The sequence below is a fragment of the Pelodiscus sinensis genome, chromosome 4 (genome assembly GCF_052426305.1).
Source record: "Pelodiscus sinensis isolate ZL-2025 chromosome 4, ASM5242630v1, whole genome shotgun sequence".
NCBI classification, from domain to species: domain Eukaryota; kingdom Metazoa; phylum Chordata; order Testudines; family Trionychidae; genus Pelodiscus; species Pelodiscus sinensis.
In genome coordinates, this window is record NC_143055.1 from 104,279,761 (window position 1) to 104,305,245 (window position 25,485).

Here is a 25,485-nt window from a genome sequence, read left to right on the forward strand (position 1 = left end):
GGGGGGGGGGCGGGCTGTTTCTGGCTACATAGGATTATATTCTTAACAGTTCTAAGTTACATGACCTAATACATTATATTCTAAAGGGGCAATAATAATAATAAATCTAAACATTTAACAATCTTAACAAATAAGAAGAAGAAGAATTAATAATAAATCTAAAACACTTTAAGATGTGGGGAACAAATTATGGGGAGTCACTTCCATTTGGGGGAATCATTTTCAATACATTAATATGTTATCCCTACAATGTCACACATTTTGTCTCTTGGAAAGTCAAATTCAGTTTTTCCCACCCATGTGAAATGTTATTGCTGGCAGTTTGTGGGCACAGTCAGAATGCTGGAGTACAGGTATAGAGATTTTAGTTTCTTGGAGGGTTATCTCTTCTCTCAACTGACAGAAGTATTTTTTGGAGGGGAGGGGTTAACCCTTTTATTAATGTATTTTTAGAAGCTTGTCTCTACTGTAATTGTACCTGCTGTTTTTGTGCAGTATATTGGGTGTATAATGGAAAGGGTATCTCAGAAAATTATAGGTACCAGGTGGACTAGGACAGTTGATCATTATACACGTCAACTAGTTCTTTGCATTCCATAACTATAACATGCTAGGATGGTACAAAAAGAGAGTCCAATTCTGCTATTACATGAATGCAAATGCACATGAATTCTATTCACGTTAAAGTCAAAGACACTGTCTTACATAGACAGACAAGCCTTCTGCAAAGTACAGAGCCTGTGTGTGTTATATAAGGGACCAGATAATAGCTTAAGGGGCCTGCAACTCATCTGAGTGAAATGACTGGCTGTGTGTGTTTCAGTTTGTGGTCCTCTTTAAAAAGACTGGATTACAACATGTATTGATAGGTTTGTCTAGTTTCAAGATATGTTTTGTGAAATAGTCTGTCAGAGTATTATAGAGAGTTAGAGAGTAACAAAAGAAAACAAATCCTGCAAGCTGAAGAGGCAGGTTGACTGAGAGGTCTCTTAAAAGCTGGGAGCAATATGCGTTTCATTGTTGTTTTTATTGAGGATGGATTTATTTTTATTTTTACTTTCAAACTAGAAATAACTTTTTAGGAGCACAATTAAATCTACTGATTACATGAAACATTACACCACTTGCAGCCATTATAATTCTAAATGCACTTTGGTGACTTGTTTACAAAAATAAAGGAGAGAAAAGATTTTGCAATATTTTAGAGTCCACAAAAAAATTCCTTCTCTGTTTTAGTGTGGAAACTATGTACTTGGCTTTTTTAAATGATCTCAGATTGTGGCATTAGAGTCATACTCCACCCCTTCCTTCCTTTTTCTGAATGGTTCTTTTTAGACTGTGGGATTAAATACTACTTAATCTTGATAAATTCCTTTAAGATTGTAGCCTGCCCTTGATACTGACATGGGGTCGAGTAGGGCCCTTTTTATGAATGGAAAAAGGTACCGTTTTCACACTGTGATAATTCACTTAGTGAATCTAATCTGCCTGTAAGAGTAATTCTATTTGGACATAGAGTTTCCTGGTTCCCTTGTATACCTTACTATGAGTCACGCTTTCATCTGAACCATTTTGGCGTAAGCTTGCATGTGATGCTTTATTCTAGTTTTAAAAAATGAGAAGGAGTTTTTCTGTCTAATTTTGTATTATAGCCTTTCTGTCTATAAAGCTACATATTTAAGTATGAAATTGTAAAAAAACAAAAAAACAAAAATCTTTTATTCTGCTACATGAAACAGTACCCCAGTAGCTACTTTACTGTAATTCACTAATTGAGATTTTAATTGCAAAAAAAAAGTCATGAATTCAAAGGGACTACTCTCCCAAGCATATCTCCTCTTGTATTTATACAGAAATATGAAGGACTCCTTGTAAATAGGGCTGCATCTCCTTGTTATGTGTATTAATGTAACATAATGATGTGCCCCACTTATTTATTTACTTTTTTATGTTGACTGTTCAAGGATTTAGACCTGTTGGTGGCAGTGTGTTTCTGGATATTTTTCTGTACCGGTCTTGGTATAGGAATTGTCTTTTATCATGGATAAAGAATGGAATTTTTATTCTCTTCACAGCATGTCAGAAAATAATATTGACTATTTTGTGATTGCTGCTAGTGGAGATACTGTTCCAAACCTGTTCCTCTCAATAGATATAGCTTTCATGGGGAAGTGCTTCAACAGACCTAGGACTGAAGAGAAACACTTACAAATGCATGCTTGCTATGACTACACAGGTATTCACTAGTGCATACTAACGGATTTAAGGCTGGAGACAGGAGCATCCTTCTCCTGAGTTCACTTTTGTTCCATTGAAACCCCATGACTTAAACTAGTCATTAATGATTTACTCTAATGTAAGTCAGAGGAGGATCACGCTCTTGCGTGGGTAAGTTGCGTATTGTTTAAAACACTTGTCCTTCTCTGTCTCCTACATGCATTTTTATGCATGTACATGTGCACATGCAGGGTGTTCTAGATTGAATGTGATAGTTTCATGGGACAATATGCAAAGAAATACCAGGGCACTGAAATTACTTTTTTATTCCATTCCACCTCATATACATATGTTCACATGCATATACATGAACATTTATTTTGAAGTCATCCTTCACGTACGTAGCTCTTTTAAGTTTCCTTCAGCCGCCTCACTTTTCTTTTCAGGGCTGTGTGTACCCATAGTCAGAATATGTAGCTGCATAGAGCACCCCAGAATTTGGAGCACCACTGGGTCTTAATGTCCACCCACCTGCCTCTTCCTATCCCTGTTGTTCTGTGGCTCTGCTTCTTCCAGAGAAGATCTAATTAATTTAAAAGTGGAAAAAGTGTTTTTTGTTGGGTTTTTTGACGGTGCACAGTTTTCAAGTTTTTTATGTTTATAGTATTCACATTATAGTTAAGTTGAAGCAGCAAAGAGATTAGAGCTGGTAAAAAAAATTGGAGGAAAAGTATTTTCAACTGTCATTTTTCAAAATGATTTTTTAAAAATTAACATACAGTACTCAAAATGTTAACTTAATGAAAAATAATCTATATTTTCAAAATTTACCAAAACCCTATTGTAGACATCATTAAAATGGTTATAGAAGAGTTTCATTTACAGAAAACTGTTTCTAGTAAATGAAGTTCAGTAACTAATTTGATATTTTTGAGATTTCCAAAAAGAGTACTGAAAATTTAAAAAACCTGAAACACTTCAGAACCTTCAAAATTAAAACAACTTTTTTTATTAAATTTGATTTTTGTATATATATATTTTGATAATTTGTAATAGAGGCAGATGATTACTTTTCTGTTGCATGTTGCCTTTGAGTGTGAGATGGGAGAGGTGGGTAGATGCAGAGAAACATTACATACGGCAATCTTAGGAAGGAGAAATGGAAGGGGAACTGAGTGGAAGGGGAGTCAAGTTTTATCTGACTTCCTTATGACTTGTCTGCTAACATGCAATTCCCCTATTTTATCAGTGATTCCCAGATAAATAAAATCTGTGATGTCCTTAGTGGACTTAATGAAGTTTTCTGCTTTTCTATTCTTTTTTTTCTTTTTAGCTCAGAGGCTCCACCGGCAGTCCCCGGGTTACGTACAAGATAGGGACTGTAGGTTTGTTCTTAAGTTGAATCTGTACGTAAGTCGGAACTGGCGTCCAGATTCAGCCGCTGCTGAAACTGACCAGCGGCTGACTACAGGAAGCCCGAGGCAGAGTTTCTCTGCTCCGGGCTTCCTGGAATCAGCGGCTGATCAGTTTCAACAGCGGCTGAATCTGGACGCCTCGGACAGAGCAGCTGGGGCGCTGCTGGGTAGGTCCCCGCAGCTCTGCACCTCGGCGCTGCGGAGACCAACCCTGCAGCAACCCAGCTGCTCTACCCCAGGTGTCCCCAAGTCAGCTGCTGCTGAAACTGATCAGGGCCTAATTCCAGGAAGCCTGGGGAAGAGCAACTCTGCCTCGGGCTTCCTGTAGTCAGCCGCTGATCAGTTTCAGCAGCGGCTGACTTGGGGACGTCTAGGGCAGAGCAGCTGGGGCGCTGCTCGGTTGCTCCAGTAGCGCCGCTCTCGGCACTACTGGACCAACACAGCCACACCCCAGCTGCTCTGCCCCAGGTGTCCTGATTCAGCCGCTGCTGAAACTTACCAGCAGCGGCTGAATCAGGACGCCTGGGGCAGAGCAGCTGGGGTGCTGCCGGGTTGTCCAGTAGCGCCGAGAGCGGCGCTGCGGGACTAACCGTCAGCGCCCCAGCTGCTCTACCGCAGGTGTCCCCGAAAAAAGCCTGGTCTGCTGGGTGGGGGGAGGGGGCGCACTAGCTGTCCCCCCCTCCCCCCCCCAGCAGACCAGGGAGACGCGGAGCAAAGCTGCGGAGGACCCGGGCGGGGGGACCGCCCAGACGCCCAGCAGACCAGGGACACACGGAGGACCCAGGTGGCGGGACCGCGGCGGGTCTTGGTTCCACCGCCCGCGTCTCCCTGGTCTGCTGGGGGAGGGGGGACACAGCTAGTGCGCCCGCCCCCCCCCCCCCCCCAGCAGACCAGGCTTTTCTCGGGGATGCCTGCGGTAGAACAGCTGGGGCGCTGCCGATTGGTCCCGCAGCGCCGCTTTCGGCGCTACTGGACCAACCCGGCAGTACCCCAGCTGCTCTGCCCCAGGCGTCCTGATTCAGCCACTGCTGGTCAGTTTCAGCAGCGGCTGAATCAGGATGCCTGGGGCAGATCAGCTGGGGTGCCGGGTTGGTCCAGTAGCACTGGGGGCCCCCAGCAGACCAGGGAGACGCGGAGGACCCGGGCGGGGGCAGACCAGGCAGACCCGGGCCCCCAGCAGACCAGGGAGACGCGGAGCAAAGCCGCGGAGGACCCGGGCGGCGGGACCGCACCGCGGTCCCTCTGTCCGTGTCCTGCGGGGCGAGAAAAGCCGGGTTCGTAAGTACGCATCCAACGTAAGTGGGATCCGCGTAACCCAGGGACTGCCTATACTAATGAATAAACATTAAGATCATTTAGCACCTGCATGTAACAATGGGGGGGAAAAGCATGAACAAGCAAGCCATCTTTCCATATTAGTGAGGCAGATGAGTTCAAATCCTATTACCCTCATTGACACTGGCAGAGTTATGGTACCTGAATGGAAACAGCTGAATCACTTGAAGCTTCTTTTATATTCATCAATTAGATCCTTTTTCATAGAGTCCAGTGTGTGTTCTGTTGTAAAATAGAATACACTTGTTGGCATATAGTTGTTACATTCACAAACAACATTGCTGTAGAATTTCAAGAGGAAGAGCTATTGTGAGAGTCTGTGGAAGACAGACAAGTACAAAAAAAGACTGGCTTGCCTGAAGTAAATGTCTAAACCTTCATGTTGCTGCAGTAAGAAAAAAAGGTCATGGACAAATGTAAAGCTATACAGCCATAGAGATTTGAAGGCTATTTTCCCCCCTTAGATCTGTCAATGACAGCTATTTTCAAGTGTAAGCCAGGAGGGGAAAAAAAGTGAATATTCATTTTATTAAGATTTTTATTGGTGTTAATAATTTGAAAGCCTGCCTTTTCCTATTAGACTTGTTGATATGTATAGCTTTTCGAAGCAATAACATTCTGTACATGAGGTAAATGTGATCTCATAAATTATCACAACAAAAACAATATAAGTAGCTACTTTAATATTAGGAAATGTTAGGAATTTACTTATGGATTATATAATTCATTGCATTGAATACAAATGCCCTCAAACTGGAAAATGAAAAACTGCTATCTGCCATTGCTCTCAAGGTAAAATTGAAATAATTTGTCTTTGTGCAAAGCCTCCCCTCTTGTTCCCACATATGCACTCCGACGAAAAGATGCACATGATGTGCATGCACATGACAACTTTGTATGATGCTAATACTGTTTTATTTTCAAAGTAAATGTTAAATTTATCATCATTGTAACGTGCTCTTCAGAAAGTTATATGTGAAGGAAAGGAACAGAAAAGAGATCATTTGCATGTGCAGACTGCATTGGGAACAGAACAGTCAAATCAAACCCAGTGTAAAGAAGTAACTTGTGACAGATGCCTGCTTAGAAAGTAGATGCTGTCTACTGCTACATAAGTGTTATTTATGTATGCCTAAATTGACTCTTCATTAGAGGGAAACAGACACAGCATTTCCATTTTTCAAGCCTATATGTCTAAAAGAACCTTAAAGTATTTTCTATATGATGGTAATATATTCATAGACATTGGCTTTTGTGTGGGGTTTTTTTTTTTTTAAATCTAGAAGGTAATTTTCAATTTCTTTGCTGCTACCAATCCCCTACTTTGTAAAGTTATTCGGGGAAAAGTGTTGAATCACTGACCTCCATGTTATCATGTTAAACTCATCCCCTCTCCCTGGTTACTGATTCCTTGGTAATTATCAAATACACATCACAAGATTATGAAAATTAAGCCAAATTTAGTACCTTTACTAACACTAGTGACTATTGTTAAAGTAAAAAAGGGAAGGAATAAGATTTATGTTTTTAATATATACATGTATACTCTTAAAACAAGTACTTTTTTATAAAAAAAAAAGTCAATGTCAATAAATACTGTGTGGTCTTTCTCTAAATCAGTGGTTCTCAACCAGGGGTACAGACAGGTTTTCCAATATGTACATCAGTTCATCTTGATATTTGCCTACATTTACAACAGGCTACGTAAAAAGAACTAGCCGTCAATACAAACTAAAATTTCATACAATGACTTTATACTGCACTACATGCTATACACTGAAATGTAAGTACAGTATTTATATTCCAATAGATTTTAATTTGTGTTTATATGGTAAAAGTGAATTGAGCATTTTTTCAGGTATAGTGTGCTGTGACACTTGTATTTTTATGTCTGATTTCGTAAGTGAAGTGAAACTTGGGGTGCACAAGACAGATCCAACACTTGAAGGTGGTGCAGTCGTCTGGAAAGGTCCTGCTCTAAATGAACAATAAATATTATCTTTAATTGGGAAATCAATTAGTCAACTTACTTTTCTTGATATTAGGGAGGAGTTGTGGAAAGGTGACCAAGTTCTAACCGCACAGTATACATCCACTATAGCCAAGAAGCACAACTTTTTGGTTTTCAGCCATGTTAACTGCAGTGGTGCACATCAGCCCAGTTTGATATGCCATGCTGTACTGAGCCTCATTAGTTATCTAAATAGAGAGCCCTGGATGTCAGGACTGCTGTTACTGAATTCCAGGGAGACCCAGTGGAATCATTCCTTTAATGTTACCAGCATGGAGCCAATGTTCCAAATCAATCACAGTGCCTATCTCTAATTTTGTATGGTTTCCACAAAATATAGGACCTGCTGCTGCTCTCACTCAATCAATAATAATAATGACCCCTGTGTTCAGGATTTGACTTTTAACTTATGGTATTACATGTGATTACTCTGTTTTCCCTGCACTCACTGGCATTGGAGTAGTTTGTATAGTGGGGCTGCAGAATGCCATTGAACAAAACTGTAAATCTTCTTTCTGATGGAAACCGCTTTAAGACAAGGGGTGCCACTGCACCCCCGGTACTTCTGATTTCAGTTCCTCTGCTGGCAATTCATCCTGCTGCCCTGTGGAAGCTCAGGCCACTGCACAGTTCTTTCTGCACAAAGATTTAACATTAGAGAGCGTTTCAGTTGGGAGGCACGTGATCCACAATTTCTCAAGAAAAAACAGTTAACAAGCAGTATTTGAAATAGTTGTGACTGTTGTTGCTGATGAGATACAATCTTCAACTCCCATAACTAGTGATACCTACTAATTAGGGAACTAACAGGTAACCAGTTAAACAGCACTCTGTCCTGAGCAGCCCCGCCCATGGCACGCCACTGGCAGTGAACACTCTAGGCCAGCCAGGAGCTGGAAACCCTGCAGATCTGGCAGCTGAGTCTCCCAGTTAACCATGTAACTGGTAGAAATTTGATCATTTACACAGTTCATTTTTTTTAACATCCCTATTATTAATCTTCTCTAGGGGTACATCTACACAGCAGGGCTTAACTCAATAAACTACACAAATTGAGCTACATCAATAGCTTATTTTGAAAGTGGGAGTGTCTACACAGCACTTACTTCGAAATAGAGCACTCTTTCTCTGACTTCCCTTGCTCCTCATACAGTGTGGGTTACGGGGGTTGGAGTAAAAAGTCTTCCCCCTTGACAGTATTTCAACATTTCAAAATAACTGCCTGCTGTGTAGACACAAACTAAGTTTTTTCAAAATGCTGCTGCTGTGTAGACATACCCAAATCTACAGTGATATAGGGAACATGTGGTGCGGATCCAAAATGTTTGCCACGGTCTTGAGAGCCAGATTCTCACAGTGGACAGTTCTTATCCCTGCATCTTTTAGCTGTTGATTTCTCCCTGACTCTCCAACTTCCCCTTTGGGTGATGACTATGGATATTTCCTGCCATTAAGGCATCTTACATAACTTTACAAAGGTGACTGAGAATGTTTAGCAACAGCTATACCCATGACCTCTGTCTCCTGCAAGGGAGTATCCTGCCTTGCTCTGGTAAAACTGTAGAGACAGATTCCTTGAAACAAAAGCAAGAAATTATGGGTACGTCTAGACTACATGCCTCTGGCGACGGAGGCATGTAGATTAGGCTACCGGACATAGTAAAATGAAGCAGCGATTTAAATAATCGCCGCTTCATTTAAATTTACAGCTGATCAGCTGTTTGTCGGCTCAGCGCGGCAGCCATGTAAATTTAAATGAAGCGGTGATTATTTAAATCGCCTCTTCATTTTACTATGTCCGGTAGCCTAATCTACATGCCTCTGGCGACAGAGGCATGTAGTCTAGACGTACCCTATGTGTCCACCCTACTTTGTCTTCCCTTCCCCAACTAAATCGGGCAGGAAATGTATGTGGGTTAGTGTTCCACTTCCAAAGTGACTGAATAACCATTTATAGATGAATCATAGAGAAAAGATAAATTATTTTAGCCCAATTCACTTCTTAAACAAAACTAATTTACTAACTAATAAATCAGAAAAGACAGCTGTTTCAGCATGAAAAGTGTACCCAGTTTTCAGAGAGCTTCCATAAAATCCCAGTGTAGTAGGTATTCTTACCATAGCCGCTTTATTAAAAAGTGAGCATGGATTGGTTGATTTATGATAGAGGGAAAATGAGTTTATTTCTTTCCATGACTGTTGTGGATTCAGCATTAGGGACAGAACTGGAACATAATCCTGGGAAACACTCCCACTCCTTCTGCCACATACTCATGACTGACTCCACCCTCTGCACTTAACAGATCCTGCTGACATCCATGCCTCTGTCATTGCTATGGGAAGTGAAGAAACAATTCTGTGTTGTATAGGCATTGCTGCTGAAGTCCTTCTGTGTCACCACAATGTGATGTTCAAAGTTATGTTTCAGTTTGAGTGCAGAGCAAATGAGTAAGGTGGAGGGTTATGCATAGTCCTCCACACTGAAAGGTAATAAGTCTCAGCCCTCCAGCATCCCCTTATTTTCATCCACAAATAAGGATGAAATAGGAATAAGGAGAAGTATGTCTGAGGGGAGTGGTTTGTGTGAACTTTACTATGGGGCACTGATTATTATCAATAGATGTAATATTGGGGTATTGCCTAGCTGCTCCTGGGATCAGGGCCTTCTTGAGCTGGAAGCTGTCTGCAACATAGATATGCAGTCCCTGCTCCCTAGCTATGTGTTTCCCTCCTAGACCTGGGAGGTCCAATCCATATCTGGAAGCTAGTTTCAACCTTACATATATAATCTCATGCCTGGTATGTGGGGGTATGTCTACACTACCACCCTAGTTCGAACTAGGATGGTTAATGTAGGCAACCGAAGTTGCAAATGAAGCCCAGGATTTAAATATCCCGAGCTTCATTTGCATCTTTCCGGGCGCCGCCATTTTTAAAGCCCCGGTAGTTCGGACTCTGTGCCCGCGGCTACACGCGGCATGGAGTAGGTAGTTCGAATTAGGCTTTCTAACTCGTGGAACGAGGAGTAACGGTAGTTCGAATTAGAAAGCATAATTCGAACTACCTACTCCGTGCCGCGTGTAGCCGTGGGCACGGAGTCCGAACTACCGGGGCTTTAAAAATGGTGGCGCCCGGCAAGATGCAAATGAAGCTCGGGATATTTAAATCCTGGGCTTCATTTGCAACTTCGGTTGCCTACATTAATCACCCTAGTTCGAACTAGGGTGGTAGTGTAGACATACCCTGGTGTATTTCCTTTCTTCATGGTGCTTTGCAGTAATTTGAGTTTTTCTGTATTGAAGTTCTAAGAAATCATTAAACAGAAGATCCTAATATTACTAAGCTAATATTTTAGATATGGGTTGCCTTAATTTTTCTCTGTATAAATTGATTTTAGAAATCAGCCTTAACTATTTTTGCAGTTGTTGATTGGCACTTTGGAGAGTTGATTTCACAGGAATAATAATACAGGAATAATATAAGGCAGTTGGATGTTTTTTACAGTAATACAAAATTTCAGTGAAGCAGCCAGTATGTAAACAGAGGATCATGGTTCAAGTATATGTAATTGCATTAGAAACGTAACCAGAACTTCATAACCATACACCCCTGATCGGAAAGCTTATATCCGTGCGTGGTTGCCCAGGCCCCTCTCAGCTATACATACTTGAGAGGAAAGAAGAAATTAATGTTAACTGTTCTGGTTTTTATCGTCCTATCAATGCTCAATTACACTGCTAATGATGAAGGTTTTCTAAGGCTGTCTACACTGCGGGTGTTTTGTGGAAGAGGAAATGCAAATGGAGCGCTCATTTGCATATATTCTTCCTATCGTTTTTGCGGAAGAGGTTTTTGTGATAAAAAGCCCTGTGTAGACAGGTCCATTTGTCAGAGGGAAAACACCCTTTTGCGCAAGAGCCTGTAAACAGGCTCTTGTGCAAAAGGTTTTTTTTTTCTGACAAATGGCCCCATCTACACAGGCTTTTTATTGCAAAAAGGACTGGAAGATATGCAAATGAGAGTATGAGATGCAAATGAGTGCTCCATTTGCATTTCCACTTCTACAAAATACCCGCAGTGTAGACGTAGCCTGAGAGTCTAATTCTTTTAAAGGGAAAGAATGCAGGAATTTTGACTATTTTTATTTTTCTTCCTTTTGTTTTTCTACTTCATGTCACTAGCTGTGGTTGCCTGTGTCAGCAAATATGTAGCCATTCCCCCTTTATCTTCAGTTTTGATTAGAGCAAGCAACTTTTTGGTATACTTTTAAAAATTAAAAGCTGCTTGATTAAAAGCTTTTTCTTTTATTTTTGGTTTGAATCTAAAAGAATTGTTCTAGTGAGGCACAAGATCCAAGGATGTTTCGTTTTCATCTTACAATGAAAATTAAACCTTTTTTCTTTACTCCTCCCCTCCCCCCCCCAAAAAAAACCAGGAATATATGTAACAAGAACTACCGGAGCGAGTTAAAATATGAAAATATTATCAAATATCTTTGTGTCTTAGCAACCAATACAAATATCTGGAGAGTAGGAGACTAAAAGAAATAAGAAATATGCAAACTGAATGTGAATATAATGTGATTCCTACAGTTTTTGCTGCAATCTGTGATCTGGAATAATTCTGCATATGAAATAGATTGTGCTCCAGAATCCCTAATGTTACCCCCAGAAAATGGGGGCTTTATCCCAATCAGCAAATAGATACAAGAAATAAAAATACCATTTTCAACAACCTTCTCCTTCAAAGGGGATTTTACTACAGGGTACTGGCTGAGCAGTTGATTTCTGTCTCTCAGCTAACTGCTTTGTTGCACTGAATAAATAATGTACAGCTTAAAGCTGCTTAGCCACAAGTAACTACTACAGTAATGTGGAAATAAATACTGCCGTTTTGTAGAATTCAGCTCCCCCTACTTGTTTACTTTTTCACATAATAAAATACAGTTAGGCTGTGCAAATAAAAATGCAGTTCAGTGTGCTTAAAATAATGGATTCTAAACCAACTTAATACAAGTTCTTTATATTCCACTACTGCTTAAATAGGCTTGTCTCTGCAATGCAATAGTCTGCACTAGAGGGGTATAAATTCTAGTAAGCACTGCCTGTGTGGACACTGCTGGTGGACGTTAAAAGTTCCCAAAGTGCATTAATGTGTTTTCCAGGACTACGTTATTGTATACTTTTAGTTTGTGCTAGCAGGGTCCATGCAGATCAGGTAATGCTCACCATGCTATCATGTACTGGAGTTTACGCCCTTCTAGTGCAGTCTATTGCAACATGGAGACAAGCCCAGAGTGTGTGCTATAAAGGCTTCACTTGATTCATATGCTATAATTAAAGATGACTTCTTAGGAGACTTGACATTGTGGAATCACCTCATAAGCATAGATCACTGGAGGCAAGGTTTTTAAAAAAAAATACATCTATAACTCGACTTCTTGCTAGGAGTCCTTTTAGGTTCTGTTCAGATGGGCAAACTGTGAGGTGGTATTTTGTGATGGAATGAGCAGCAGCAAGTGAAAGTGAGTAGGCATCTTATAAAATTTAAAACAGATTATTCTACCGTAGTATGTAACAGAGTATCAGTCGCTTCAAGATTTCTGTTGAATGTGTTGGCAAGAGACCAATTAAGGAGACAGTGTGACGAAGGCAGCATATCTTAGGACTTCTGTTTCATTTAGCACTGCAACTGGCGGGAGTGGTGATGGGCAGAACTCGGCAAGAATGGGAGGGCTTGCCAAATTTGTAATTATTGCTTTCTGAGAAGCCAGTAAAGTCTCCTGATACAGTAAAGCTCGAATTGTCTGGCATGCAGTGGTCCTGCACTCCCAATAGTCCGGCACCAACTGGAACTCGGAAGTGCTCCGGCCAGCCGGAGAATTGGAGCTCCTCTGCACCGCTTCCCCAAGTCCGCCGCTGCCGCTGCTGAAACTAACGAGTGGTGGACTTGGGGAAGCTGCAGAGCAGCTGGGGTTCTGCAAGGGTGCTGAGCTGGGGGGTGAGGGGCGGCGCTGCGGAACCAACCCGGCAGCACCCCAGCTGCTCTGCTCTGTACCACTTCCCCAAGTCCGCCGCTGGTCAGTTTCAGCAGCGGCGGAGCAGAGCAGCTGGGGTGCTGCCGGGTTGGTCCCTCAGTGCTGCCCCTCGCCCTCCTGCTTGGGGATAACTACTGCAGTCTGGGGGGTGGGGAGCCTGCAGCTCCCCTCCCCTCCTGGAAACTCTCGGCGGGGGCACAGGGCTTCCCCCGCCTTCCTGCAAAACAGCGGAGGGTTCGCCCCTCGCCATGCCCAGCCCCCGGACACAGTGCAGGTCCCGGCAGACCCATCACAACCTCCCCGCCAGAGTACCTCCCGATACTCCGGCATAGCCAATAATCTGGCACCACCTAGGTCTCAAAGGTGCTGGATTATCAGAAGTCTACTGTATTTAGGGCTGTAATTCTGGAGTGCACTGCTGCTTCACTTGCCCCCAGCTGGGGGAATGGCAGCTCAGGAAACTGCTCACCTGGAGACTTTCCCTGTTGCTCCTGTTAACCAGAATCCAGGTCAGATGCCCTCAGCCCGTTCTTGCACCCAATTCCTGACTAGATCTGAAACTCCTCCCCCTCCTCGCTTCTCCCCCTCCCCCCGGCATTCCCAACCTGCTTCTACACCCTACCTCCCATGCAGACCCTGCACCTCTACCCTGTTCTGCACCCATTTTGTCATCTTGGGGGCTGGCTGATGGTCTGCCAAAGGTTTGGGTTAAGCAGAGTGGTCTGTGGGCCAAAAAGTTTGACCACTGTCCTAGAACATACTTGATATATCATTGTTCGTGTGTGTTTTGGATGAATTTGTGTGTCCTTGCTCTAGTGGGTTTTTTGTTAAATGGTTGGATTTGAACTCTTTTTTTAATTTTTAAAGAACTCTGGAAAAAAAATATTTTTTGTTCTTTTTCTATATGAATTTTTGTCCTATGTCAGTTTCTACCACAAGTATGCAAATATTATTGCAGCCATTACATGTTCATAGTTTATGTATTTTCCAGAACAGCAATATTTATAGATTAGATTCATCCCTGATGTAAGCGGTTACAACTCCTTGAAATAAATAGGGTTGCATGTGCTTTATATTACCTGTGAATTTAGCTGGGAAAGTATTGCATTGTACCACAAAAAAAGGGATAATGGTTATATCCATAACAATTTACTTTTTTGCCACTTCTGATTGTTCTGGCCCTAATGAATCATTTGTTTTCACAGAGTTACTGGAGGTGAACTGTTTGAAGATATAGTTGCAAGGGAATACTACAGTGAAGCAGATGCTAGGTAAGTGCTTGATTTCTAGAATGTTAACTGTTTTGTCACATTTTAACAATTACCTTTAATTATACTAGTATGTTTACTTGTTTTCATATTTACTTATGGTTTTTGGCATCAGAACAGAGCAATTCACTCTTCATTTATAATTCCCATTAAGGCTCTATTAGATTTGAAAGATGGCTATGGTCTACTGACTTAAGCTCAGTTTGGGTCATGGTAAATTTCCCACTTACTTCAATAGAGCCATGATGTCACCTCTGGTTTCATAATCTGATTGTGGCATCCACCATATCTTTAGTGAAGACACTTTCTTCCTCAGTTTTCCCATCTGTAGAATGGAAATAAAACTTTAATGTGACAATGCTGCTAACACACATCGATTTTTGAAAATACTACATATTAAATTAGTGTTCTAAATCCAAAAGACTTTTCCTTCTTTTGAGATGCCTGTTTTTATTACCAAGCAATAGTAGCTACTGCATATCTCATAGTCAGTGCTCACACTATGGAGTTGCAGTATTGTAACTACTTATTGGGGGGAAAAAAGCTGAAATGTAACATGATTCTTTAGAGGTAGTGGTGTCCAGAGATACTGTATCCTTTTTTCCAATTCAATGGTCTGCTGGACTCATAACATTTCTAAATCTGCAAACACTCTGGTCCACTAGGTTCCCAAATTCACCTTTTTCATATTGGTTCCATTGCCAAACTATGTGGGAAATCTCCTTTTCAAATAAATTTAACTAGATATTTTGCTTCTGTATATTTATAATACCCAAATCACAATAGTATAGCGATGCCACATAGTAATATAGTGGTAAGAGTTGTTCTTTTAGACCACCGTCATTGGATTTAAAATACATTTTGGGGATTGTCTTAAATAACAGTTCAAACATTCTGTCCTTTCAGTTTCATTTAGCAGACAGAGAAAATATTAGCAGTGTCTTAAGTGTGTATAACAAGTAGTAACCAGATGATTCAAAGGAAAATCTGGACTGGATGTTAAGAAACTTCCTGAAACTGAAATTGATTAGAATGAAAAATAATCTCCAAAGGAAAGTAGTGGAAATCTGTTCACTTGAGACATTTAAAACTAAGCTGAACAAAACAGACTGCAGGGGAGAAAACTGGATTAGTAGTTGTGGAGGGCTGACTGAATAATTTTTGCATACTCTAATTCCCTTAGTTCTCTGGAAACAGTTACCTTTTCTAATGTTGATGCCAAATCCCACAAAGTAGTTATGCTGTGTTTTTAAAGAAAAAAAAACGGAGGTGATTATTCTGTTTTACAAGTTGTTATTACATGATGCAAAGGATGCATACATATATGTATTGTATTAAAAAGTGCAGTGTTTAGGCATGTTATGCATCTGTGTATGTGTGTGCGTGTGTCCTTAGAAATAGCTAATGATCTTTATAGATGCATGATCTACCATAAAAAATAGGTCTTGTTCCTGCAAACCCTTACCTAAGTAGTCCTTATTTGTGCAAGCTGTTTAATGTCAATACGACTACTTAAATGAGTTAGCGACTACTCACCTAAGAAAGGGTTTTCAGAACTGGGCTTTACTTGCTGATTTATGACTGTCCCTACCTACTGAATTTCATGGCAAAAAAACATTTAAAATAATCAGCATCAAATCCATGGCTCTTTGGCAAGTACAGTATGTATAGGCCCAGACTACCGAAACAAATAGAATTAAAAACTAGATCTTTTCATTGGCTCTAACTGTGATAAAATGTCTGAAAATCATTCCATTGTATAGGAGACCAGTTTGGGAGGAAGGTGCATTTGAAGGGAATGGAGGTCATTGGCACTGTACATGGGCCAAAAATTAAAATTCCATGTACAACTCCATGCTGCTAATTCCATATGTGAAGCATCTAAATAAAAGTGGTCTAATTTTTCCTGCAGTAACTTTTTCAGTGAGAATTATGAGTTCACTTATTAATTAGGAACCTATATTCATACACTGATTTTTGAAAATTTTGGTTCATGGCATTTAATGCTGATTTTCATTTTACATGTGGCTACTAACCAAACCATTGCTGTTACTGCTGTTTTAAATGAAAATGTATACCTCCTTATTGAATGATTTACATTTATTTACAATTAATACTTTCTACAAGAAACTGTTACATTCAAAATGATAAATGTTTTGCTTTTCCTTGTTCATTTTTTAAAACTCTTTACTATTTTTCTTCTGTATCTTTTAATTTTTGTTCATCTTATTTCAACGCTGGTGTGTTAATATTGATGTCAGACTATAAATTTTACATCAGAAACAACTAAGGATTTCACTGCCTTCCCAATTTTTTTCTGTTTTTATACATACTTATATACTTTAAATATATATACTTTAAATAAAAACCTCCATGCTGCCTGTTGAAAACACTACACAAATCGTTCTGTTTGGTGATATCACACTTTAGATGTTAAATGTCTTTTTTGTTTGTTTTGTTTTGGTTTTGATCTGGAAATATTTTTATATTCAATATTATTTTGTTCCAGTTCTATGTGCAATTAAGATTTGTCAGGAAATGTAAATCTGTTTTTGTTCCTTATACATTTTTTAAATTTTATTTTGTATTTAATGTGATTATGTGCCTTTAAAATGTTTTCCCTTCCATTCTGCCCTTGTATCTTTGCAGTCATTGTATACAGCAGATTCTAGAAAGTGTTAATCATTGTCACCTAAATGGCATAGTTCACAGAGACCTGAAGGTCAGTATCTGGTGCCCATAAATTGGATAAGAATTTTTTTTTTTACTTTGAAAGGGCAGAGGGTGGGTTTGCTGAGATGAGATGTTCCCTTGCTTATCCTTCTCACCCTCAAAATGACTAAATGAATAAATAGTGCATGACGCCTCTTTCCAGTTTGCAAGTCTACAGGCCTGACATACATCATGGCAAAAGGGGAAATAGTTGCTTTAAGATTGAAATTTGGAACCTTCCAAGGTGTTGGATTTATCCCAACTACTTGCACATAGTTGGTGTGATACATATATTTTGGAAGGGATTTCATTAATTATTCTGTATTCTTCTGAAGTTGCACTTTGGCTGTGATGTATGTCAGCCTGCAGATTTAAACACCACTTCTGTTCTGAGACCATGGGTTGCAGTAGCAGAACAACTGGTTGCACATTGCTCCATTAGAGTATGACGAACCCTCAGGCAAGAGATGATGATTTCCAACTAAATTAAAGCATGAGAAGTTAATAATTTATCTAAAATGCATTGCTTATAGTAATTTTACATTAAGGGCTGCTATGATTTCTAATGCAACAGAGAGCTCTAAGGAAGTAAGGGAGGAAAAGGAACAAATAACACTAAATATTTAACTGATGATGTTATAAACACATTTCAAGTATCAGTACTTTGTTGCATATTTTAAATATAGTAATCTCCAAAATAGCATATCGCTGTTAACAGGACTTCTGCATTAAACCAAGTGGAGTCCACATTGACCTTCCTTCTTCCAAACTCCCTGTACAGATCAAAATGGGTTAAAATAAGGTAAAGCCTTCACATTGCAAAATCCTGATATTTCTGAGATAGTAGCTGCTCTTTGTGAGTGATGTGTGTACATTTCTGAAGGTTGTGTAAAAACATCTTCAGTTGTTTGCTAGTTTTGCACTTTAACCCAGTCTCGCTGAGGGTATACAGACAGTGAGTGTAAGCTTGGAACTAACACACGCCCCCTGGTGTTTGCATGCAGTCATTGCATTCAGCAGATCCTGGAGGCTGTGCTACACTGTCATCAGATGGGCGTAGTCCATCGGGACTTGAAGGTGAGTAATACTGTTGGAGCAGCTCTCACACCACACAGCTCCTAATTACTGATCAGCTGCAGATGTGCATGTGAAGGCAAAAGAAATGAGCATGTCTTTTTGCATAAACTTGCTTGTAGACTTTACCAAACTGGAGTATCTAATCTAATTGAACAGATTGTGGCTGTTTAATAGAAGTTCAATTTAGAAAACTAATTTCAATTGTTAAATTTGTCTGGTGAAATTGTAAATATTTTCCTTTCCCTCCTCAGTGGCAAAAATAGGAGTGAACCTATAAAATCCTTTCAACCTGCTCAGGGATTGTCATTATCCATACACTTGCTCGTGACAGACAAGAAAGGGGGAAAGATGGGTTTTTTTATTTTATTTTTTTTTTCAAAAATTTTTTTTTAATTTGAGCATGTCATGTAATAACCTAAACAGTATGTCACTCTGTCAGCCTGCAGCTTGAGGGTGGTGAGGGGCAGCAGAACTAACATGACCACGACTTTCAAACCATTTTTAGAAAGAGCTACCGGAGAAGCTTGTTAATACATGTAAGCCATATGTCCTAGTAGTGAATGGCCGTCCTGAAATTGGTGCTACCCAGGTCTAGCCTAGTCTACTTCTAGTTGTAGTTGATGACTGTGCTACAGGCCACCTTTGTTTAAAGCCGTGTTTGCTACAGTTTTCTGTCCAGAATGTTCTTAAAGGGTAGATTTCTTCCCAGAGTGGTTTTTGTATTTAGAATAGAATTTTGGGGAAGAAGTTTCCTTTGCTAAAAGGAATATTACTCCATCTTAATCACTTAGGGTGCATCTACATAGTACCCTAAACTCGAAATAAGATACACAATTTGTGCTGTGCCAATTGCATATCTTATTTTGAATTACCTTATTTTGAAATTTGTTGTGTCTATGCCAAATTTCGAAATAATGTGCTATTTTGAGCCATCCTTTCTCTCTCGCGCAACGAGGTTTACTGGGATGGTGAAATAGCACATCCATTATTTCGAAAAATCACGGGGTAGCTATTTTGGGATACCTCCAGTACCTTGAAATAGTCGTGCAGTATAGACGTACCCTTAGATTTCTAAGGGTACGTCTAGAGTACAGGCTTTTGTCAACAGAGGCTTTGTCAACAGATACTGTCGACAAAGCTTCTGTCGACAAAGAGCATCTAGACTACATCCAGTTCTGTCAACAAAGCAAGCCACTTTGTCAACATGAGTGTAGATGCAAAGGACTGTGTAGATGCAATAACTCCTTCTGTCAACAGAACTCTGTCGACAAAAGGCGTTATTCCTCGTAGAATGAGGTTTACTGCCATCGACAAACTGCTGAGTTCTGTCGACGTTATGTCGACAGAACTCGGCGGTAGTGTAGACACAGGTATAGTTTTGTTGACAAAAGTTCACTTTTGTCGACAAAACCCTGTAGTCAAGACACACCCTTGATGACTGGAGATAGTTGAAACATCAAATACCTCTCACAATTGATGCAAGTTGGAGATGGAACTAAAGAGTTGATGTGTTCTTTCCCCTTCCTACTCGTAGACAGCACATAGGGCAGTGGTCCCCAATGCGGTGCCCGTGGGCACCATGGTGCCCACTGGGGCATTTATGTGTGCCCACTGAAACATCTGGGCTGCCTTCCCCCCGGCGTGCAGCACATGCGTGGTGCCGGCCCTGGCTGTGTGGCGCGTGGGCAGCCCCTGCCCATGGCGCATGGCAAATCCGTGGTGCTGGCCCTGGGCTGTGGGCGCCCTCTACCCCTGGCACGTGGCACATGCGCGGTGCTGGCCTTGGGCTCAGGGCACGTGGGCGCCCTCTACCCCCGGCACGTGGCACATGCGCAGTGCCAGCCCCGGGTTCAGGGCGCATGGGTGACCCCCACCCTTGGAAGTGATGCACATGAGCGCCCCCGCCCCCAGATGCCTGGCACGTGAGTGGCCCCGCCCATGGGTGCCCAGCAGCCACAAAAGGTTGGGGACCACTGACATAGGGTATGTCTACACTCCAGTTAAATGGCTGGTTTGTGCAAGCTTATTTGGGTTCGTGGGGCTAGAGCTAATGCAGTGTAGATGCTTGGGCTGGAGCCCAGATTCTAGGAACCTGCATAGTGGCATGGTCCCAGAACTCAGGCTGTCAGCAGAGACAAAATGTCTACACTGCAGGTAAATAGCCATGTGAGCCTGAGTTAACTTGCTTAGGTTAGCCACCAGTGTCTAATTGCAGTGATGTTATACCCATGGAGACAAGCTAAATAGCCTATACAAACACAGTTATTGACGTCTCATTCTTCATACAAAAGAAGAGAAGAACTAAACTCAGACAGTGCTCAGTCTCCAAGATTCCAGGTGTAGTTAGTCTGTTTTTATAGAAGGCTAGTAGAAACTATCTGACAAACGGGTCTCCCTTAAAAAGCAGCATCTTTATAGTACAAAGCAGTTGTAGGTCTCACCCCATCCTTCGTTTGAGCATGCTCACTCTGTGTCTGTTTCCTCCCATACTGCCAACTTCCTTCCCCTTTGGTCGAGAAATTTTTTTATAGAGAGGTGGAATTTCCTTTCCAGATTGGGGTTTTCTATCATTGATGGTAGAGCCATAATCTGAATGTTGTCTCCTCTCTCCTCATCTCTCACCATTAGGAAAGAGCTGTATAGTTACTTTATAGATTTCTTCATTATGCTAGGTAAATCTGAATAGTTATAATGCAGGAAAAACAGGAATCAGAAAAAGTAAAGGACATGATGAATTTCAAAAGCATAGACCTATTTGCTTTTATGGAACTCCTGTATTTCATATTTTGGATAGTATTACAATAACAAGTCTCTGTCCAGGCTTCAAATCCTGGTTAGCAGCTGAATAACACGTTTCAGCACGTGTTAAATTAAATTTGACCAGCTGTTCTAAAGATGTCTGTTCCCACAGTGTATACGCTTCAGTGCATGGTTAAAGAAACTGGAGTGCCGCTATATACATTGAAAGGATAAGGAATGGTTGGTAATACCATTCATGAGTTCATATGAAGTGACATTTTCTTCAGAGGTGCATGACAAAAGAATGGTTGCTTATGTAACCCAACTGCTGACTATACCCCAGTCTATTTGTGTGTTGGGTGGGGGAGTTATTTGGGCAAATCCTGGAAGTGGCAGAGAGACTTTGTGCCTATTGCACTTTAGTTCTTAATTTTAATATAAATTTGTTTTCTAAACGAAAACTTGAGGAAACTGAAAAATCAGCCCTCTTCCACCCCCTGTGGGTGTGACTCGGTGAAGGGAATACATTACAGGGCCATATAGTGTTTTCCACAATTCTTTCCACCCAATGATCTGGCAAAACTCCAACTCCAGAGACAGTATGTGGAACTGGAGCTGCAGGAGATCAGACCTCTGGTGTTGGGGAGAAGGAAGATCTTGGTATTGTATGAGTTAGGAGGTAACTTTTCCTCAAACCCTATCCTGACAGCATGTTTGCAGTGTCCTTTCCTATTTGATGTGGGGGGGGGTGATCTGGCTTAATTTTCGGGAAATATCCTGTGTTTCTAGGGGTTTTTTTAATGCAGTTTAGCAGCTAGAAGTGGTGATCTGGCACTATGACCACCAGGAAGTGGTGAAATTCCATACACTATCAGTTCACAAACAGAAGTCCTAATTCAAACACATACCATTTCACAATGTGATCCCATTTGAAATAGGCTGTAAGTCTTTCCTCCCCCCTCTTTTTATATAATTAAATATATAGGGGTAACCTGGGGGTTACAGTGGATGAGAAGCTAGATATGAGTCAACAGTGCCCTTGTAGCCAAGAAGGCTAATGGCATATTAGGATGCATTAAGAGGAGCATTGCCAGCAGATCCAGAGATGTCATTATTCCCCTTTATTCGGCTTTGGTGAGGCCACATCTGGAGTATTGTGTCCAGTTCTGGGCCCCCCACTACAAAAAGGATGCGGAAGTATTGGAGAGGGTCCAGCGGAGGGCAACCAAAATGATTAGGGGGCTGGAGCATATGACCTACGAGGAGAGGCTGAGGGACTTGGGTCTGTTTAGTCTGCAGAAGCGAAGAGTGAGGGGGGATTTGATAGCAGCCTTCAACTTCCTGAAGGGAGGTTCCAAAGAGGATGGAGAGAGGCTGTTCTCAGTAGTGACAGATGGCAGAACAAGGAGCAATGGTCTCAAGTTGTGGTGGGAGAGGTCCAGATTGGATATTAGGAAAAACTATTTTACTAGAAGGGTAGTGAAGCATTGGAATGGGTTACCTAGGGAAGTAGTGGAGTCTCCATCCCTAGAGGTATTTAAGTCTCGGCTTGACAAAGCCCTGGCCGGGTTGATTTAGATGGGATTGGTCCTGCCTAGGGCGGGGGGCTGGACTTGATGACCTTCTGGGGTCTCTTCCAGTTCTATGATTCTATGATAAGGGGATGGTTGGATGAAATAACATGATCTTGGTAACTAATTGACCATTCATTATCAGTTTGGAGGGATGATAGGAGTTGCTGGAGGGATGATAGGAGTTGCTATAGGGAACTTTCTGGGTGTCTGGCTGGTGAGTCTTGCCCACATGCTCAGGGTTTAGCTGATCGCCATATTTGGGGTCGGGAAGGAATTTTCCTCCAGGGTAGATTGGCAGAGGCCCTGGAGGTTTTTCGCCTTCCTCTGTAGCATTGGGCACAGATCACAGCTGAAGGACTCTCTGCATGTTGGGTCCTTCAAAGTATTTGAATGCTTCAATATCTTTGATATAGGTGAGAGGATTATTCTAAGAGGGGTGGTTGAGATTCTGTGGCCTGCACTGTGCAGGGGGTCAGACTAGATGATCATAATGGTCCCTTCTGACCTTAAAGTCTATGAATCTATGAATATTCCAAAATGTTTTGGAAGCCCTAGTATATTAATGAGTCTAGAATCCAATCCAGAAAAAAAAGCTTTCATGGGATTTTTTAAATTGTTCATAGAAATACTTATTAGAGGCTGCCTTCTTTCACATCATTGACAACACTCTTGCGTGTAGGAATTTCAAGATCTAAGTTATATTGATACTAATAGCCAGCACCAATGTTTCTCTTGAGAAACTAAGATGATGAATAACCCCCACAGACTCCCATTGTGTGTTGGGGGGGGGGGGGGGCGGAGAGGAGGAAATCAAGATCATGCTCCAATCTCTAAATATATTAAAATCTACACACAACCTTTCTGAATAAAGACCTTTCCACACACCAGCCATAAGCTCAGCTCAGTTAAAACGATTACTTGTAAATAAATGAATAATCCTGCTTTTCTGCATGCATTACTGCAGCCAGATTTTCTTAGTGCAAGGTGCAACGTATTAGTTAGTTAGCAATTTGTTAGTTTCATGGGTAATGCACAGTATTGTGCTGTAAAAGCTCTGTTTCTCTCCAGTTATGCATAGATGTCTTAGTCATTTGAAGTTCATGCATGCAAAATATCTAGTGTGTTTCTTGCTGTTATCCTAAACTGGTGGCTGTGTGTTCTTTAAGGTCACAGTCCTGCACTGCCTGGAAGACTGTTGAACTTGTCAGAGGAATAAATGTGCTTCTGGCTTATTATCTTATGACCGTGATGTTTGTTTACAGTACTCTATTCCTATTTAATAGGGTGACAGTAGATTTTTAATTATATAAAAAGAGGGCGGAGGAAAGGCTTGCAGCCTATTTCAAATGGGATCACATTGTGAAATGGTATGTGTTTGAATTAGGACTTCTGTTTGTGAACAGATAGTGTATGGAATTTCACTGTGTTGGATTGTTAAAGATCACCACAAATAGGATAATCAATTACTTAAAATTTGTTACATAAGCAATGCATTCCAGGAATTTACAACTGAAAACCTCTCTGTCTGATTGAAAACCTCTAAGAATGTATTAGACCAGTGTTTTTAAAACTTTTTAAGACCGAGGAAGACCAAACAGTAATTTTGGGGGGAAACACAAAGGATTTTTTGTGAAGGAGGTGGGAGGTCAGAGAGAGAAAGGGTCAGGGGGAAAGTTATTGAGCAAATTAACAAGGTCGCCTGCCCCTTTAAGGGTGGCCATTTTGAATTCTGTTCTCTGCAGCACGCCTCCAGCTGCCTGGCAGCACACCAGTGTGCCGTGGAACACAGTTTAAGAAACACTGTATTAGACTGTACACTGAAATAGGTAGTGGAAAATGACATTGTGACATTGTTTTTATTAATATTTATAAAACATCAAAGTTAAACACTCCAAAATATTTTAAATTTTGGGGGCACTGATTTAAGTAGATGGAAATAATTCATGTGAATAGATTAAATTTTACTCTGGGAAACCTTAATCTTTCTTTTAAATAAATATGATCAATTGTGTATTGATTTAATCTCGTACGTGTCACGGTTTTTAATGTAATAATTGATATGATCTAGCAGATGTGGAGTGAACAATTACATTGACTTGCTCATATCTCTTTTGCAAGCTTAGTGTTTCCATAACAAATATTGGGGGGAGGGGACAAACCTGCCGCAAAACTACAGCTATGTTATAATTTTGGTTATTACTACTCCAATTTTCACGTCATCCCTTTTTTTCAGTGCTCTAAAACAGTTGGGGGTAAATGGCATTTAACAAAAAGATGATTCTTTGCTAGGTTTTTGATTAATAAAAGTTTTATGTAACAGGGAAAAAATAAACTTCTGAATAAGAATTTAGAGGAACCTGTTAAGAAGCCATTATTATTTATTAGCAGCAGCAGCATTTCAGTGCTTTAAAGGCCCTTTCCACGTTAGAGTCCCTTTGTGCTAGGCACTATACAAACATATGCTAAAAGACAGCCTCTAACACAAAAAGCCTACAGTCTTGGGCCCTCCCCGTTCTTACAAACATGTACACAATTAATTTTAAGCACGTGTATAGTGCCACTGAAATCAATGTAGTTGCTCTCATGCTTAAAATCATGACTTTTACTGTTACTACTATATGATACAAAGCACGTTTATAATGTTGCTGCAGACAATATGCTGATCTACAAAATCTCTTCATGCAGATCAGACCCAAACCTATATTCTTTCAGCATTTTTGCAGGTAAATTGTGATTGCCAGCTGTTACACATTGTCACAAAAGCTGGTGCCAAACACTAATTCGATCACGTAGGTCGCCATAATCTCTCCAGTAGATCTATACATCTCCTTTAGTCTTGCTGACATGCAGGATTGGGGAAGCAATTTGCAAGCCAAAAGGTCTTTCAGAATGCATAAATTTCTGTAATATTCAGGGGGAAATTAATGTTTTTTCTTCACTCTATAAGATAGGTACGACTGAAGAGTACAAAACTAACATTGACTACTATACTGGAAAATGTAAATGTTAAAAAAATTACTTACAGTGTGTTTTCATCTCATTTCCTCTTTCCTCCTTTCCCCTCTCCCTTTTGTTCTCTTTCTCCCTCTCTCTAAATAAA

The 25,485-nt window shown here is 40.8% G+C and overlaps 1 protein-coding gene and 1 long non-coding RNA gene across 43 annotated transcripts in view; one reads left to right on the forward strand and one right to left on the reverse strand.

Annotated features, from left to right (window-relative positions):
- CAMK2D (calcium/calmodulin dependent protein kinase II delta) overlaps positions 1 to 25,485 on the forward strand; it is a 262,249-nt gene that overhangs the window by 165,383 nt on the left and 71,381 nt on the right. For 27 of the 42 annotated variants that reach the window (XM_025182682.3, XM_089778014.1, XM_089778015.1 and 24 more), the window contains exons 5-6: positions 14,221 to 14,286; positions 16,933 to 17,005. In XM_025182682.3, the coding sequence (XP_025038467.1) occupies positions 14,221 to 14,286; positions 16,933 to 17,005 (139 nt within the window). Of the gene's footprint in view, positions 1 to 14,220; positions 14,287 to 16,932; positions 17,006 to 17,999; positions 18,073 to 25,485 lie in introns of all 42 variants that reach the window. The other 15 variants (XM_089778016.1, XM_089778037.1, XM_075929800.2 and 12 more) reach the window with 1 other exon arrangement.
- Positions 1,748 to 25,481, reverse strand: LOC112545147 (uncharacterized). The gene is made up of 4 exons (XR_003088578.3): positions 25,409 to 25,481; positions 14,514 to 14,608; positions 5,109 to 5,189; positions 1,748 to 2,800 (listed from the first exon to the last, which is right to left on the reverse strand). It is a non-coding gene; the product is annotated as an uncharacterized LOC112545147 (long non-coding RNA).